Genomic DNA, 19,155 nt, shown 5'->3' on the forward strand with positions numbered 1-19,155 from the left:
TGTGTGTGTGTGTGTGTGTGTGTGTGTGTGTGTAAGTTAATACTATTTATCTGAGCATTCAGTTTTGTAGTTTATTGTGAAATGTAATATGGTTTTATAAGATCACTTTGTTTTGTAAATACATTCTGTTCTTTCTCCTGTTTTTTTAATGCCAGTCAATGACATGGCAATACTTTCCCCCAACAATAAATAATAAAATGTGGTTTGTGTACACTTTCATCCATAAGACGGCCGTTTAAAATTGAAGAGATCATTTAGATAATATAAGATATAAAGAAACATAAGAGGGTAGAAAAAAATACGTTTTAGTAAACATAACAAACAAACTGTTTTTTTATATTTGTCTTTAAGAATTGAAAATTAAGTTCAGTTACCTTCGATTCATCTGGCTCAAATGAAAGAACGGAGTTAAGCGTTGTCACAAAGTAACCAGCAGGTGGCGATGTCGTAAAACAACATGGTTAATCAACCAAAAATTAATACCCGAAGAAGAAGTAAACGGAAGTGCTCAATGTCTGTTTTTTTTTTTTTTTCATAAAGATTGTTGGCTATTTAAATTATTCTCTGCAGTCTTTCTGTTCGGCTAACCTACTGTTTATTTTAGGAAGTTGCAGCGTCTTTAGCTCGTTTACACAAATTTTATCGCGTTATTTTTTTTTCAATGTAACTGCAAACATCAAAGATTCTCCACCGCGTGAGGCGAGTTGAACTTTGACTCACTTGGCAATGCTTCGGGGCTCCTTGAATTAAAGGCAGACTGTTTTTGAGTGGCGCATTAACTGATTTAACGCAATTTAAGTGTAAATAAAATAAAGTCCAACGAAACTCAAGAGATCTCTTCACGATGAGCTCCAAGAAAGTGATCGAGCTGTTCTACGACGTGGTCTCACCGTACTCATGGCTCGGCTTTGAGGTTTGTCTGCTGACAGCTTAAACATATTTATTTTGCACTGTTTCCGGAGGTTTTACACTCAGTTGTGTTTCCAGATCATGTGTCGCTACAGAAATGTGTGGAACATCGACCTGAAGCTGCGTCCTGCGTTTCTGGGCGGCATCATGCAGGGGTCAGGTGAGTCAATGTTTCAGGTGTTTGCAGCTCCACGTTATTGTTCCTGTGGACCTTCTCCGTGGTTTAATGTGTTCATGACAGGCAACAAGCCTCCTGGTCTGGTTCCGAACAAATATCTGTACATGACCAAGGATCTGAGCCGCTTGGCGAAGTACTGTGATGTCCCTCTGCAGCCACCGTCAGATGCGTTTGAGGCCATGTTCCAGAAAGGTACAGCCACAGTAGTCCAAAAATCTTTATTTATTGTTTTAAACCACAGAGTTCAGCAAAGTGCTGTACAAAATCCTAAACTAAAACTAAATCAGTTTAAAAACAATGGATACGGAAAAAATATAAAACAAGTAAGAATAAAAAAGACAAAATGATTTGAGATGCCCAAATCAATGCTTAAGAATGACTGCTGAAATTTACTGAAAATGCAGAAGCTTGTTCAGAACAAAAAGAACACTAGCTAAAAGGTGCAGAACTAGCTAAAAGGAGGAAAACACTAGCTATAAGCTAAAAGTAGCACATCATTAACTAAGAGCTAAAAGTAGCTAAATACTGAATTCATTCAACCTTTATTTAGACAGAATGTTGCAAAAATGCTTACTAAAAGTGTGATCAAGCAAATGGCTAGCTAAAACTTTGTTACATGATAAGACAAAAATAGATCTATGTTTTTAATGGAATTGAAGAGATCTTAATGTGTTTCTGTAATGGAAATATTTGCAAATAAAGCAAAATATAACTTTTTTGCACCCATCTACTCAATAAGCTGAATGTTTGGATGTTTGTGTTCTTTCACTTTCATGTTTATGAGACTAGAAGTTGATAACATTTGTGTCCATAAGTATGAGTAGATAAAACTAAAATAAAACTTTTGTAGCTGTTGAATCGATGATCATTTTGTTTTTTTTTTAAACCAAATACTCCACTTTGCACATACATGAAACTAAAGTTAAAATTTATAAAAACCCAGTTTCCGTATTTCTCTGAAGATTCATCAAGTTTTATGTTGCACTTAATTTGTTCTTTTACTACTAAACACTACATTTCTAACTTTTAATCTGTTTATTACTAGTAAATATAGAAGCATTTTTATTACTTTCGTAGTTAGTCAGTAATCCATTTTTACAGAAGACAGCAGTCTTTCTGTTCACTTTTGCTATGGAATTATAATAAAACATAAAAAGTTGTGTTTTTTTTTTTTTCCAGGTTCTTTGTCTGCGATGCGGTTTGTGACAGCCGTGCAGCAGCAGCAGAAAGGTGGAGACAAGCAGGTGGAGCAGGTTTCCCGTGAGCTGTGGAGGCGGATCTGGTGCGAAGACAAAGACATCACTGAACCTGCATCACTCTCTGAGGTAAAACCTTTTGTTTTTACACGCTGGATGATTTCAGTAGATTTACAGTTGAAATTAATTCTTGCTTCTTCGATCGCAGGCAGCGAAGAAAGCAGGACTGTCAGTCGATGAGATTCAGGAAGTGCTGAAATTGTCCACCTCACAGAAGATTAAAGACGAGCTGAAAAACACAACAGAAGATGCGCTAAAATATGGGGTTGGTCGTGCTTCAGCTCTGCTTGTCGAGCTCGATAAAAAAACATGAAAGTGAAATAACTAAAGAAAATCCTCCTTCAGGCGTTCGGCTTCCCTCTGCTGGTGTGTCACATCGACGGGGAGCCTCAGATGTTCTTTGGGTCTGACAGATTCGAGCTCATGGCCCACTGCATCGGTGAGGAGTAAAATCTGGACCTTTTCATCCGTAGAGTATTTCTCTTCTGCTGATGTCTTTTAATCCTGACTGGATCTGACTTTAAGCAGCTGAATGTACAGAACCTGAAGAAATGTTCAGTGATTTAAAAAAAAAAGAAGCTGAAACTGAGCTAAAGTTAAAATAGCAGAACATGAGCTGAAGGCTAAAAGAAGAAAAACACAACAAGAGATGAAAGTATCAAAATGCTAACTGAAAGTCGCAAAACAACCCAAAAGCTAAAGGTAGCTAAAGGCTAGGAAGAATTGGACAATGAAGAAGCTTAAAGTAGCAGAAGATAAGCTAAATATTTTTAGTTAAAAGTGGTAAATGCTTAGCAAAACATAAAAAAGCTGAAGCAGTAATAAGGTAACTAAAAGTAGCTAAATGTTAGCTAAAAACTAAAAGTAGCAAAATGCTAACTAATTGTATCAAAATGATATTTAAAAGCCAAAAGTATATATATATAAAAAAAAAAAGCTACCTTGAAGCTAAAGGAAGCAATAGCAAGCTAAAAGCTCAAATTAGCAAATTGCTAACATAACAGCAAAAGCTTAGCTTAAAGCAAAATGTTAGTCAAAAGTAGCTGAAGGCTACTTTAACGGTAAAGCGGTATTAAAGTGTCTAAAATTTCTAAAACACTGTCTAAATATCAAACAATTTTAGCTAAATGTAGAAAAGAGCTAAATGCATGAAAAGGTTAGATGTCATCTAAAAGCTAAAAATAGCAAAAGTTTAGGTAAAAATATCAATGGGTTCTCTGCAGGTCAAAAGTAGCAAAAGTGATTGCTAAAAGCTTAAAGCTAAAAATAACAAACTATAGTTAAAAACTAAAAAAGACCAAAACTGCCAGCACGCTGAAGCTGAAGAGATTTTGAAGGAGTTGAAAAGAGCTTAAAATATTTCTATGATGAAGAAAAGTAGAAAAGTTACAAAAGTCAGAAGAACTCCAGTCTCCTGAATGAGCTGAACGTTTTGACAAATGACTAAACATCACAAATTGTGCAGAAGTAGTTAGATAAACAAAAAAAAAGAACAATTAAGTCTGTGTGTGTGTGTGTGAGTTCAGTCTGACTCTTCTCTGTTTCAGGGGAGAGGTGGTTCGGACCTAAACCGGATCGTTCAGCTGCCAAGCTGTGAGACGACAGCTGTCCACACGTCCTGCTCTCACGCTGAAACGTTCCAACTAATTTTCTTTGAAACATTTTAGACTTCAGAAACTCTCAGCTGTGCCTTCTGGAATCAAGCAGTTCAAGTCCTGGTGGAGCGGTAGATGTAACTTCAGATTAATCCTGTGCTAAGATCATTCAGAGCACTTAATATTATCTTAAAAAATAAAAGTATAAAATATGAAGTTTGATGTCTGAAGCATGCACAGTTTCATATGGAGCTGTTTTGTGTTCCTGTTCAGGTAAATGTGAATCGAATCCAACTGTGTTTCAACTGTTTTTACAACTTTCACTAAATTTAAGATCATATCTGTAGCTTTGTTTTTAATGCATCTGTGAGTGTAGAAAGTAAATATTTATAAACCAGCAGAAGGAATCGTGACGGTTTTGAGTGGCAGCACAAAATCAGTATTTGTTTCTAATAAAATAATTAATTTATGACATATATTCAAGGTGCCCTTAATAATCTTTTTATGTCTGATTCAGTGTGACGCCTAAAATTTCTTAATCTTTCAGTATTTTCAGTTCTTCCTAAGAAAAAACCAAGATAAGAAATTTCCAACTAAAGAAATTAGAGGAGCACATTTTCTTTTGTTCAGGATGTAAAATTATCAGAATAAACACAAGTGGAAAAGTAAGTAACTCAGTACCTAAGATTAACAGTTTATTTTGAAATTAACTGCATATTTTTGCATTTTTAAAATCAGAGAAACAAGTATTTTTACTAAAACTTTATGCTTCAGAGTGCATCTTTTTTTATATAATTGCCATAGTGGAACAATGAATTCTGAGTAATAAAAATGCTTACTGCTACTAAATGAGTGTAAATGAGTACTACATTTGTCCAGAAACTTGAGAAAACAGTCACACATGTAGGATAAAGGCGACTTAATCAAGATGTCGAATGTGAAAAGAAATCTTTTACATTTAATCAAACAGTTTTTAGAATATTATGTTGATAAAGGAATGTGATTTGACACGCCTGGCCTTCACTGCTCTCAGTATTTTTATCTTCCCACACACGTCTGGCGTCAGGACGCAATGACTGCTTCGCTAAAGGTTTTTAATGATGATGTTGAAGCACTGGATGCCGAGGATTACTGTGCTGCACTTTACTTAGTCCTGTCCAAAACCTTTATTGTAGATCATGACATCTTATGTCATAAGCTCTCAGATATTGGTTTCTCAGATCACACTGTTAGCTGGTTTTCTAACCAGTATCTCTCAAATGGGAGGCAATGTGTTCAACACAATGGTACTTCATCCAGATAATTAACGGTCACAAACGGTGTGCCGCAAGGCTCAGTTTTAGGACCCACTCTACAATTTATATAAACAATGTAGATCAAAACATTCCTGACGCCTCCTTACATCTCTGCTGACGATACATATTGCTGAGCTAACAGTTGCCATGGTTTTCCAGCTTCTACAGTCTGCATGTGACATCATTCAGTCAGACTTCAAACTGGTGCTAAATGCTGATAAAACCAAAGGGATGTTTTCAAACAAAGTCAGTGCCAGCAGCTCTTCCTCCTATCTCATCCATGCATGGTGTTCTTGTTGAGTTTGTAGATTCTTACAAATACTTAGGAATTTTGGTTGATGCATATCTGTCTTTTAAGCCACGTTAATAAAGAAACTTGAAATTAAAACTGGGTTTCTTTTACAGAAATAGATGTAGCTTAACTCTGAATGCCAGGAAACAACTTGTAGCTGCAACTTTCCTACTGGCCATTGACTATCGTGACATTATTTACATGAATGCCCCTGCCAGCTCCTTGCAGGTAACTAGAGTTTGATGCGGTCTACCATGGCGGGCTAAAATTCATAACCATCGTACCCATCACTGCACCCAACATTGGTCATCATCGTGTTGTGTTTATTCGCACTCGTCTGCTCACACAGACTCATGTTCGTGCTGCTGTTCGGCGTATTGTTTCTATGCCTTTTAGTTAACGTTTTTCTTAGTTCATATCTTAGATCTTGTTACTGTTATTATTTTACATTCTAATACTTTGTTGGATGTAACGGGGATCCTGTGTACACAATTTCGTTCCACCACATGTACCACATGTGGTGCGAATGACAAATAAAGAATCTTGAATTATCGACATGTAGGATCTCACACTGGTTCATTTTCATCTATAAATCACTCCTTGGTCTGCTATCTCCTCCCACATGTCACGTCGTCAGTGCAGTTACAGCGTGCGCTCTCAGGCCATCATTACCTGCAGCGTCCCCTCAGTGCGGATTGAACTCAGCAAAAAGTCCTTTTCTTACTCAGCTCCTGTAACACCTTACAAAAAGACCTGAAGCGGTCCACTTTGATTTCTTTAAGATATTTTAAACACTTGGTAATGTCAATAGAAAAACCTAAGCAAATATGTTCTTGCTTAGTATTTTACTTTTATATGGCATCTTGATTCGACTTTTTATAACTACTTTTATTTGATTTTAATCGCTTTTTGTTAAATTATTGTCTGTACTTTATATGTCGTCTGTCTGAAAGTGTTTCTTGAAAATGAGTCCTTGTGACTCAGTGAGACTAACCTGTATAAATAAAGGTTGAATGGAAAAAAAAAAAAAAAAAAAAAAATATATATATATATATACACACACGCACACACCGTCAGTAAGCGCAGGCGTGAACTCATCATCAAGCTGATTTAGTCTCTTGTTGACACTGTGCAGATATGAGCTTTTATTTTTGTGGTCATTTAATATTTCTTTAAACAGTTTTCAGGATTTATCAGCTCAGTTGGGGAGTGAACGCTGCTCAGTGGTATAAACTTCATTCATCTGGAAAAACGACCTTTCATTTTCTCAGACTTCTGCCTCGAGTAAATAAATCAGTGGTGTATGTATTTCCTTCGTGTGTGTGTGTTTACAGTAACAGGATATGTGGGTGTGTTTTGCTTTAGCTTTAAATTGGGGTAAATCTTATTTGGTTTCTTCACAACAAGCTGTGTCACTAAAAGAGGTTTGCGTTGAAGATCCAGTTTGACAACATTTACCCATAATCCTTTTCAAGGTTCATTTCCAGCAGCGTCAGTTTGATTTATATACAACAGTTCAAACATCTGAAGTTGATCAGGGTGTGTCGGAGTCAAACCAGATAATAAAATAAAATATAAAGACTAGAAAAATTACATTATTTGTAAAAATGCTGAGTGCTGGATAACTTCTGAAATTTGCTTCATATGTTAAAGCTAAAAGCTAGCTGTAGTAGTAGGCTAACTAAAAGTGGAAAAAGGTAGCAAAAGACTAGCTGAAAGTAAAAAAAAAAAAAACGAGCTAAAAAAAACCGCTAGTTAAAACTAGCAGCTAAGTAGCTAAATGCTAGCTAACGGTTAAGTGTAGCAATAGGCTAGCCTAAAAAGCAGCAAAAGGTTTGTTGGAACATAAAAACTACAAATAGCATTTGCAAAGGCTTGCTAAAATCTAAAGTAGCAAAATGGTAGCTTAAAGCTAAATGTTGCCAAAAGCTGAACAAATGTATCAAAAGACTGACTAAAAGCTAAATGTAGCAGAATGGTAGCTATATGCTAAACATAGCAAAACATTATGTTTAAATTTAGAAAAAGATGAGTTGAAAGGTAAAAGTATCAAATAGTCGATAACAAAAAGTAGATGAATGGTGGCTAAATTTAAAAAAAGCTGCAAAAAACTAGCTGAGAGCTAAAAAGAGAAACTAAAAGTAGCAAAAGGCTAGCTAAACGTTAAAGCAGTAGGTGAGCTAAAAGTCTAAAGAAGCCCTTTAGGAGAGGTAAAATAGTTGTAAACAAGGTTTACGATTTTGAAAAGAAAAAAGTTACAAAAACAAAAAAGCTTAGCACCATTCTTCTACATGAGCCAAATATTTGTAGCTAAAATAGTACTAAGTGTACAAAAGTAATTAGATTGCAAATTTATACAGAAAAGTAAAAAAGGAAAACAATTCATTCTGTCTCATTCAGAGTTGGACATACTCCTGCTACCCATGGGTCAAAATACCTCATGGGCCATTTTTGACCCAAGGGCAGTGAAATAATTAAGAAGAAAATACAAAAATAATGGTCATGCATATATATATTTTAATCTAATTATTAAATGGAAACATATTACAGAATAAAAATATCTTGAGATTAAATTTGACTGAGGCCTCTGGTTATTTTGACCCAAGGGTAGCAGGAGGGATACAGTCGTCTCCTGCTGCTCTCCAGCTTGTTGTTATTTATAACCTGGGGAAGTGCACTTCTGCTGACTAAAAACCCCAGAGAATCCAGTCGTGCAAGTTCCGGGTTAAAAAAGACCAAACATGTTCGACAAAGAGCTGAAAACTGGACTGGGATGAGGAGCGGCCGGACCAGTTTCCAGAAACAGAGCAGAGAGGCAGGGCGTGTGTCACCGGAGAGACGTGATCTTTAACAGAGACAGAATGTGGTAGAGAAAAAAGAAGAAGAGAAGACACGTCTGATCGCACTGCGCAGCATCAGCAGCCAGAGGAAGGGAGGAGGAGGAGGGAGCAGGAGGTGCAGGTGAGGGTGGAGTTAGGAAACCACAGGAGGTGCAGGTGAGGGTAGACAAACACGGAGGAGCAAACTGATCCCTGGAGCCTGACGCATCAGCTGAAAGAAAACAACACGATGAGGAGCTGAAGCAGGACTTCTCAATCTGCTAACATCCGGTTGGGCCTGGCTGTGTGAAGGAGGGAACCATGAACCTGCAATAACTGGATTTAACTTCATTATCTTTGTTTAAAGTTCATAAAAACACACAAGGTGAGGCTTTTTAAGTATTTGTTCTTTATTTACACATGTCTATTTCAAAGAGATGAAGCTAAGGAGGAAGCCTGAGCCGATTTCTGCAGAATATTTTTTATTTCTTATTACGCCTATTTGCGCACTTTGTTTGGCCTTGTCACTGTTTTAAGTGCTCTATAAATAAAATGGTATGGTATTTATTTAATTTAAGGTCATTTTCAGTGCTCTATGTTCAAGCACTGGGTGTGTGGAGCAGCACAGGCACAAAATGAGTTAAAAAATGTGGATGAACTGGTTTAGGCTTTTTGGACGCAATGTAAAATGATGATATGGGTCAAGAGTTTCCTTGTGTGGCTCCAATGTCTTGTCTTTTGTCCTGTTTGGCATCTCTTTAGAAAAACATCAGTCAAATGGCATAAAGATTTAGTTACAGACGATTTCTGTGCTAGTGGTTGACATTCTACTAAAGATATGGCCTAAAGATTTGTCTTATGGGAATGATTTTGTCAATCGGTTTAAAAAATTAATGATTAAATAACAAGAGGGAAATGAAGCTTGAACGTGTTGGTAACACAACATGTGAAGGTGTCAGTTACACAATCTTTTCTCAGCAGTTACATGTCACGTTAACGAGCCTTTCAGGTAAACCCGCCTTTTTGTTGTCCATCAGTCTGTTCATCTGTGTTCACCCACAACAAAGGTTTTATTCTGCATTAAAAAAAAAACTTAAGTTTTCAGTAAAAACTAAAAATACTCTGATGTTTCTAAATGGGAGATTCACAGTTTTAACATCACAGGATTAATCAATGTTTTCTGAACTATTTGCTTTTTAAAATTTTGATCTGACAGAATGTCGTCAAACTCGAACTACCTCTGCAAACAGGGAGACACCGTCTGTGGTAAGTTTCATCACTGCACCCTTCTCCCTGCTGGCCTCCTTAGATAGAGAACTTTACTAATTGGTTTTCTTGGTATGTGAATGTTCCTGTAAGGTGCCCTGAGACAACTTTGTTGTGATTTGGCGCTATATAAATAAACTGAATTGAACTGAATTCTCCCCCATTTTGAGATTTTATTACTTTGAGAGTTTTACGAACACCTGTCAAGAGGTTCATGAGATATTTTGCTGACAGACAAACAGGGTTGTCTCCAAAAGTCGATAAAACAGATTTGAGCTAAGATCTTGCCCAATGAGTTTGGAGTTTGTGTTGTGAATGACTCAGCTACTACCACAGCAGATTTGGGCACAATATCTGTAAAATGACTGAATTACAACCACTTCTGGATTTTCTAATATCAGTTGTTTGTGGCACCAAACCAGCCACTAGGGAGCACAAGCCAGTTTATCTCTTGTGCTGGTCCCCAAGCCCAAGTAAATGGTGAGGGTTGTGTCAGGAAGGACATCTGACAGAAAACACTTTTGCCAAAACTATAATGCGAGTTCATCTAAGCGACACTATACTGAATCGGTCAAGGCCCGGGTTAACAACGACCGCCACCGGTGCTGTTGACAAACAGGTTGCCAGCAGAAATTATGCTATTGTTTTAGTTGAAGACCACAAGGACCGAAACATGTAAGGAGACAGAGGGAGAAGAGGAAAGTCAAGAATGTAGGACTGAGGGTCGCTACTCTAAATGTGGGGACAATGACAGACAGAGGTAGAGAGCTGGCTGACATGATGCAGAGAAGGAAGGTAGATGTTTTATGTGTCCAAGAGACCAAGTGGAAGGGCAGCAAGACTCACAGCATTGGAGCAGGTTTAAACTGTTTTACCATGGTGTGGATAGAAAGAGAAATGGAGTAGGGGTGGTCCTGAAGGATGAGTTGGCAAATAATGTAGTAGAGGTGAAAAGAGTGTCAGAGTGATGTGCCTGAAGGTAGAATTTGAAAGTCTGATGCTAAATGTTGTCAGTGGTTATGCTTCACAGGTTGGATGTGATGAGGCGTAGAAAGATAAAGGAAAGATTTGTATGAAGTGATAGAGAGTATTCTCAGGGAGGAGAGAGTGGTGATGAGAGCAGACCTGAATGGACATGTTGGTGAAGGAAACAGAGGGGATGAGGAAGTGATGGGCAGGTTTGGTGTCAAGGAAAGAAACCAGGAAGGACAGACGGTGGTGGATTTTGCCAAAAGAATGGAAATGGCTGTAGTCAGCACTTATTTCCAAAAGACAGAGGAACATAGAGAAAAGGAAACCGGGGGGACAGGGGACTGTAAAGCTGTGGCAGGGGAGAGTGTGGCCAGACCACATTGGATGGTTGTGTGTAGAATCAATGACTGTTGTCGTGAAGAAGAGAAAAAGAGTAAAATAAGAGAAGAAGACCAAATGGTGGAAGATGAAGAAAGAAGATTGTTGTGAGAAATTCAAAGAGGAGCTGTTAAAGGCTCTGGGTAAGAAAGAGCTTCCAAATGACTGAGCTACTACAGCAACAGTAATTATAGACACAGGTAAGAAGGTACTTGGTGTGTCATCTGGACAGAGAATGGATGATAAGGAAACCTGGTGGTGGAATAGTGAAGTGCAGGAAACTATTAAAAAAAGAGGTTAGCCAAAAAAACATGGCAATGAGAGGACTGAAGAGAGGAGACAGGAATATAAGGAGATGCAACGTAGAGCAAAGAGGGAGGTAGCTAAGGCAAAACAGAAGACATGATGAGCTGTATGTGGAACACGGTGGAACAGTGAGGCTACAAGGAGGAGAGGTCACAAAGGTGCAGGACTTCAAGTACTTGGAATCCACTGTCCAGGAAAATGGGGAGTGTGGTAAAGAGGTGAAGAAGAGAGTCCAGGCAGGATGGAGTGAATGGAGAAAAGTTTCAGGAGTGATTTTTGACAAAAGAGTGTCAGCAAAGGTCAAAGGAAAAAATTACAAGACAGTTGTGAGACCAGCTGTGTTGTATGGTCTGGAGACAGAGACATGGACAAAAAGACAGGAGACAGAACTGGAAGTGGCAAAAATGAAGATGTTGAGGTTCTCCTTGTGACAAGGATGGAGAAGATTAGGAATGAGATCATCAGAGGTACAGCACAGGTTGAACAACTGGGAGATAAAGTTAAAGAGACCAGACTGAGATGGTTTGGACATGTCCAGAGGAGGGACAGTGGGTATACTGGTAGAAGGATGTTAGAAATGCAGCTGTTAGGAAAAAGACAAAGAGGAGATATATGGAGGCAGTTAAGAGAGGACATGGAGGTAGATGGAGTGAGGACAGAGGATGCAGAGGACAGAGATGGAAGAGGATGACTCGCTGTGGAGACCCCTGAAGAGGGAAAAGCCAAAAGAAAGTGGTTCATGAGATATTTTGCTAAGACAACGTTGACTCCAAACAGTTATTGGGGGGGGGGAAAAAGCCAAAACTCTTACACAATCTGTTAGTGCTCAATATATTTTTTGGGAATTAGTCTCAGCTACTGCCACACAAAATTCTAGGTGAACGTGCGTAAAATCAACTGAATTATTTCTGTGTTTCTTAAGATCAGTTGTCTTTGTCAGCCATCTTGAATTAGGATGGCTTCAAAAGTTAAACAGTTGTAGACATCCAATGAGTATTTCCTGAGTTTCATTCAAATCTGTCCAGTGAGTCATGAGATATTTTGCTAACAGACACACTTTTTAGTCTGCCTTTGTCAAACTTGTTATTTCCAACTGTACCACCAACACGTCACTGCGTAATGTACCAGTACTTCCTGTGTGCAGAGATCCGTGTGTACGAGCGGGAGGTCATTGTGGTGCCCATGCTCCTGCTCACCAGCTTCGTTGTGTTGCTGGTCTTCATTTTGCTGCTACACTTCTGTCCCGAGAGGGTGGATCGACTCCGACCCCGTGCCCAGAAGTCCAACACCAGGAGGGTGCTGCACGGCATCGACGGTAGGTGTTCTTCTGGGCGCAACACAAAAATAAGCGCTGAAATGTGTTTTGTCAACAGCATGTCGCGTTGTTTTAAGAGGCATGACGTTTAAAGTGTTATCCTGATTTTGGGGTTTATTCTATTTGTAGTCAACAAGAACAATAAAGTTTCCACCTGTCCTTTTTAAAGTTGCTGCTGTGGGTTGTCCTACCCCTCTCCTTTTCCTTCTGTACTCATGTGTCCTTCAGAAATGTTAAGGTTCAAACAATCTTATGTTGAAAAATAAGATTTTTAACTTGTGAGCATCAATTTGGACAAAAAACAAAAGTTAACAATAGAGAGCACAATATACTCTGCTTTAAACTGCTTCATGTGTCCTAAAATACAAAGAAACAGCGGATCGTCTACTTTAAATAAATGCTTCAAAAAATAAGTTCAAAATGTAAAGACTTAAAAAGCTTTAAAACCTAGATTTATTTTTAAATAAACTTGTTATAAAACATATATATGACCTCTCAGTCATCTCAGCTGTTTTAAAAGGTTTCCCTCCCCCAGTTTAAATTCTTATTTTAATTTAAATGGTTTTATCGATGATCCGGACTGAGCTCAGCCGTGAGCCAGATGTGGTCCCCGGGCCACCAGTTGAATCCATAGTTTTCACCTGACGTCAGAGCTTTAAACTGTAGGAACGTTTACCTGACGTTGGACAAATGTTCAGCCAACTATGATGAAATGACTTTAAAGAATATTACTGAACACCAAATCGACGAAACGTAAGATTTACATGTAGTTTTGTTCAGGCTAACTATGTGGTTATATTACCTTTAACAATGAACATTTCCTTGTTCCTCGTCTCCCACACAACACATCATTTACCCCCCCAGACTGAAAACACCTGTAACTGTCCTCACTTTTAAAACCGCTCACCCTGGCAGTGTTTTGCTGCTTAAACCTGGCCTGGGTCAGCCCAGCCTGGGTTCTAGCCCAGAGTCTGCATTGGGAGGTCCGGCTGGTCAATTAACGGAACCCAGAGACCCAGCGTAGCAAGCGGGTCACGAGACTGAAAATTAGCTCTGTGCTACACTGAAACACAACCAGTGCAGATGTTTGATTAAATTCAACAACATTAAAACATTAACAAGCATGTTGATAATAGATAATTGATCTATTTTTGTTGAATGTTTATAAATCTAATGTAGCAATACTCAATACCACCTGGTACGTATTCCGTTTGTGAGTACCAAGTATGTATCCAGTACAAACCTGATGGTGTTTACTGTACTGTGTTATTTACTGCTACTAAAATGAAGGTATCTTATGTTAATGAAAAAAGGCTATTTTTAATCCATTTATGAGGATTGACCGGTATGTTGGCTCTTAATCGGAGGTTGGGTTGATAAGATTTTTTAGTACTGACTTCATTTTAGACTAAATCCACCCTGTTCCCAGAGCAGAAACAGCCTCATGGTTTCTCTGAAACTTCTCCCGGGGTTCAGGAGGATCCTTTAGTCTCTGATGTAAATTCTTGTCTCTGTCTGCAGCCCCGCAGGATTTCAATATACTCGAGCACGAAAGCATCGCCTTGGACATGCCCAACTCATACGCCACCTTCCAGGCTGCCAACCCTTACATCACCAAAACCCTCTCCAAGAAACCCAGCACGTCGCCCCCTGCGTCCAACCCCCCACAGCCCATCAAGTCTGGCTTCACCCCTGTGGCCCAGCCCAGAGAGCTGCCCCGCCAGAGGCTGCCTGAGTCCTTCAACCTGGTGGCCCCTCTGCCCAGCACCTTCTCCCTGCGCTCCGACTCCTCCGTGTCCCTGTACAGGGCGCGCATGGAGAACAGGAATGTGGTCCTGCGGGTCCTGAATGGTACAAACAGCTCTGATTCACCTTCGTCTTAGATTTTAAGGTCAGAGGTCAAGCATCTCCATCTTCACCTTCTGCAGATTCGGCCGATGCCGCTGAGAGACACAGCTTCCTGGGCTTCGCATCGTTCCTGTCCCAGCTGGGACCCCATCCGTTCCTGCCAGAACTGCTCGGTGTGGTCTCCCTCCGAGCTCCTCTGGTCACGGTGGTGGAGGAGCTGGAAAACAGGGACCTGCTCAGCTACTTGTGGAGGTGCAGACAGGTAAAGAGCTCTGCAGAGGACTTCAAGCTTTAGGAAGAAAAGCTGCTTCTGTTCCAACGTGGATCTGTTCTGCGTATTGTTTTTATGCTATTAGTGCTTAGTGTATTTTTAGCTGATGTTTTTCTTAGTTCATATCTTATTACGGTTTTTCTTTTACATTTTATTGTGGGATGTAACTGGGACTCTGAGTACACAATCTCGTTCCACCACAAGTACCACATGTGGTTAAAGAAACTCTGATCTTTAAGAGGACCTCTGTTTGTTTTCCCAGAGCAATGTGGATCCTCCCTGCGAGATGACTGAGAGAAGAATCTTCACCATGGCCAGTCAGGTGGCCTCGGCACTGGTCTGTACATTTCTTAAACTCTTAAATGCATTATCATGTGAATAATGATTCAGCATCAAAGCACTTGTTTTCCTGGTTCCTTAATGACGGATGCCTGCAAACCTTACCAAAATGTGCAGCTCAGTCAGGAGATAGCTGCTACGATGTCTGGTTTCTGTAATGTTTACATTTTTCAAGAGATTGTATTTTATTTGCATATATTTTTCCCATAGACATACAATGAAGTCATTTCAATTCCCTCCAAAACAATGCGAACTTGCTCTTTTGTTTTTCTTTGCTACCTTTAGCTAGTTTTATTCCTTTGCTACCTTTAGCTAGTCTTTTTCCTATGCTACCGTTAGCTAGTCTTTTTCCTATGCTACCGTTAGCTAGTCTTTTGATATTTTTGACTTATAGCTACTGTTTTGCTGCTTTTAGCTAATTATTTTGCTGCTTTTAACTTTTGGCTACCGTTTTACTACTTGTGCCTTTCAAATAAACTTTTTCTACTTTTAGCTATTTTTTTCCCCCTTTAAATCAATTGCACTACTAATAGCTTTCAATTACCTTTTGCTATTGTTAGCAACAGTTTTGCTGCTTTTAACTAAACTTGTGCTACTTTTAGTTATCATTTTGGTATCGTTAACTCCTAGCTATCATTTTACTACCTACTGGCTAGCCCTTTGCTTCATTTAGCTTTTTGCAATCCTTTTGCCATTTTTAACTACATTTTTGCTGCTTTTAGCTAGCATTTTGGTACTTTTAACTTCAAGCTACCGTTTTACTACTTATTGCCATTAGCTAGCCATTCACTACATTTGGCTTTTAGAGATGAATTCACTTGTTTTAGCTTCAACAACTTAGTTGTGGCTTCATAAACAAAGTTCTCCAGCACTCGATATTCACGCTGCACTTTTTTTTTTACACTTCAGGTAAACCACATCTGACTGTAAAAAACATTTACTAATAAAAGCAGCAAAATACACACATTTAAAACACTTCTTTTTGTCTTCTCCATGTGTCCCTATCATTCTTTCTGCCACTTTCCAAGTCTTTCACATCCCCAAATCTACATGCTCGCCTGTCTAATCCTGAAATCCTCATTTCTTGCTGAATCCTCAGGAGTTCCTTCACAGCAAAGACCTCCTGCATGGAAACATCCGGGCCCGCAGCGTTCTGGTCAGCAGGCAGCTGACAGCGAAGCTCTGGGGTCTGCATGGAGTCTACACGAGGACGGACCAGAAGGCCACTCAGAAGGAAGACCCCAGCATGAAGAAGTGGCAGGCTCCAGAAGTGCTCGTCAAGAAATCTGCCTCTCAGAGCAGCGACATGTGAGTGGCTTTATTGTTCATTCATATGGCACCTTTGTCACAAATATTTTATAAAATGTAGAGCCTCTTATAAATGTTGCCTCAGTTTCAAATCAGTAGTAATATTTAGGGACATAATTTTCAATGATTATACTTTTGTCTGTGTCCCTCCAGCTGGTCGTTTGGCGTTTTACTGTATGAAATGGCCACTTTGGGTAAGACCAACTGTTATTTTTGAGGATATAAATTCTTAAAAATGTATTTGTTTGCAAACCTTTAATCAGGGAGCTTGAAAATGAGCAAAAATTAATTTTGGGGGAATCAAAAGGAGCTCCAAATGGCTTTTCTCCTTTGTTGTGCCTTAAATTAGTTAGTCCAAAACAGGCCCATCTGTTAAGCTTTTAATCTTTTTTCAAAATTAAAAACAGACTTCGTTCTGACTCATCCAATTCTACAAATTATTGTAATTTATTTATTTGAGGGGAAAAAAGGAAACAATTGTTTAATTTTAGACTGAAAACCATTTAAGCCCTTAATTTTCCAAGTACCGCTTTGAATTATGACTTTTTTTTTTTGAGCTCTCAAAAAGAAGTTTACCAATATAAGATCACTTCTTGATTTTATTCTCTTGCAACCAAATATTTATTTTGTGTAGCATTACTGTATTAAACACTAAATGGTACACTTATTATTAAACATAGACTTAGAGGAAAAAAACTACATAAAACTCTTAATTGCCATTTTTCCTTCGATGTTTCCATTGGATTAATTGAATTTACATTAAATGGAATTATATGTATTTTGTTTTTATGACCTGCTTCTCTCCACATGGTAGTTTATATTAATTGTTCCCCTCTAGGTGAAGCACCGTTTGCAGAAATATCAATTAACGAGCTCCTGCAGTTTCATCAGCGAGGGAAAAGTCTGAAAAAGCCCTCCAACTGCTCCAACGCTCTGTGAGTGTCTGCTGCATGTTCCAGATAATGAAGTGCAAAAGCCATCACAGACTTTCCACAGTTTTACTAAAAACCTTATTTCTTCCAGATACGCACTCATTAAAGGCTGCTGTCAGTGGAAGGAGCAAGACCGTCCCCTTCTGGCCGAACTGAGCCGAAAACTCGTTTCAGGAGAAAAAAGTGCCTCTGATAAAGTCCTGAAAGCGCCTGGGTCAGTTAACATCGAGCAGTACCTGCAGGAGGCGGGATACGGAGAAACAAACGGCTACACCGTTTTCTGATCAGACTGCCAGAACAGAAGAAATATTTGCACTATAGTCTGAAAACACGAGGAGGAACTTCTATATGATGCAATAAAAAAAGTGTTCCTAAATTATTTTTGAGTAACTTTAAGTTATTCTTTAGACTCTCACAACTAAGTTGTGTAAAATCTTGTGATAAATGGCCTGGGTGTCCATGTATATTGTTAAGAACACTATGATTTTTAGGGATTGTTTGGGAATTTGAAACATGTCATCGTGTTGGAATGGCTCGAGACCTTGTAAACCTGACCTGTGAACAGCTTTCACTTCACCAACCCAAGGTTTAAATCCTCCACGTATGATGGTTTGCAGACCTTGTACCAAAAAAGCCAAAGTAAATCAGATAAAGATATGTATATATGAAATATTCCAAAGATGTTTGTATTAAAATAAAGGAGCTATCGTCGCAATTAAAGTTTGTTTACTCAAAAAGATCAGCTCTGAGAAGAACCTAAGCGCGAGAAAATAGCTCAAAATGTTTACAAAAAAAATTTATGTGAATAAAAACATGGAACTGCCACAAGCCTGAACTGGACCGTTTTTATTTTCAAGCTGTTTTTCAGGCGGCACAGTGGTTAGAGCTGTCGCCTCATAACAGGAAGCTCGCACGTTCACCTTACGGCCCGAGTCTTTTCTGGGTGGAGTTGTGTGGGTTTTCTCCGGGTACTCCGGTTTCCTTCCACAAACCAAAAACATGCACGTTAGGCTAAATGATAAATAAACTGTCCCTAGGTGTGAGTGAGAGAGTGAATGGTTGTTTTGTCTCTGTGTCCCTGTGAAGGACTAGAGACCTGTCCAGGGTGTCCCCCGCCTCTAACACAGTGAGCTGGAAAGAAGTGGGTAAATAAAATGAAATGGATGGATGGATAAATGAATGGATGGACGTATGGATGAATGGATGGATGGACAAAAGGATAGATAAATGGATGGGTGGATAAATGGATGGATGGATAAAAAAATAAATGGATGGATGGATAAATGGATGATAAGTGGATGGATGGATGAATAAATGGATGTATGGATGGATGTATAAATGGGTAGCAGCACGGTGGCGCAACTGGTAGAGCTGCTGCCTCTCAGCGAGCAGGTCCTTGGTTCAAATCCCGGTCCAGGGGCCTTTCTGGGTGGAGTTTGCATGTTCTCTCCGTGCATGCGTGGGTTTCTTCCAGGTGCTCCGGTTTCCTCCCACAGACCAAAAACATGCATGTTAGACTGATTGGTAACTCTAATTGTCTCTAGGTGAGAGTGAGAGAGTGAATGGTTGTTTGTCTCGTTTGTCTCTATGTGTCCCTGTGATGGACTGGAGACTCGTCCAGGGTGTACCCCGCCCCTCGCACAATGATTGCTGGACATGGGCACCGGCGACCCCTGTGACCCAAAATGGAAGAAGTGGGTAAAAGATAATGGATGGATGGATAAATGGATAGATGCATGGATGGATAAATGGATGATAAATGATGGATGGATGGATGATAAATGATAGATGGATAAATGGATGGATGGACAGATGGATAAATGAATGAGTAAATGGATGATAAATGATGGATGGATGGATGATAAATGGTGGATGG

The 19,155-nt window shown here is 39.1% G+C and overlaps 2 protein-coding genes across 2 annotated transcripts; both read left to right on the forward strand.

The window, feature by feature from the left end:
- Positions 1-491: 491 nt before the first annotated feature.
- On the forward strand, positions 492-4,836 carry LOC119409359 (glutathione S-transferase kappa 1). Its single transcript, XM_037676239.1, has 7 exons — positions 492-913; positions 988-1,069; positions 1,151-1,279; positions 2,267-2,412; positions 2,492-2,608; positions 2,689-2,782; positions 3,891-4,836. The coding sequence occupies exons 1-7, from the start codon at positions 845-847 to the stop codon at positions 3,938-3,940; spliced, it is 687 nt and encodes a 228-aa protein (XP_037532167.1). The 5' UTR covers positions 492-844; the 3' UTR covers positions 3,941-4,836.
- A 3,678-nt stretch (positions 4,837-8,514) lies between these two features.
- On the forward strand, positions 8,515-18,104 carry LOC119409374 (tyrosine-protein kinase STYK1). The gene is made up of 10 exons (XM_037676253.1): positions 8,515-8,729; positions 9,561-9,610; positions 12,411-12,581; positions 14,103-14,432; positions 14,510-14,691; positions 14,963-15,037; positions 16,139-16,347; positions 16,501-16,541; positions 17,186-17,282; positions 17,371-18,104. The coding sequence occupies exons 2-10, from the start codon at positions 9,562-9,564 to the stop codon at positions 17,561-17,563; spliced, it is 1,347 nt and encodes a 448-aa protein (XP_037532181.1). The 5' UTR covers positions 8,515-8,729; position 9,561; the 3' UTR covers positions 17,564-18,104.
- The last annotated feature ends 1,051 nt before the right edge of the window (positions 18,105-19,155 follow it).

Source organism: Nematolebias whitei, chromosome 5, assembly GCF_014905685.2.
Source record: "Nematolebias whitei isolate Nwh7 chromosome 5, NemWhi1, whole genome shotgun sequence".
Taxonomy (NCBI): domain Eukaryota; kingdom Metazoa; phylum Chordata; class Actinopteri; order Cyprinodontiformes; family Rivulidae; genus Nematolebias; species Nematolebias whitei.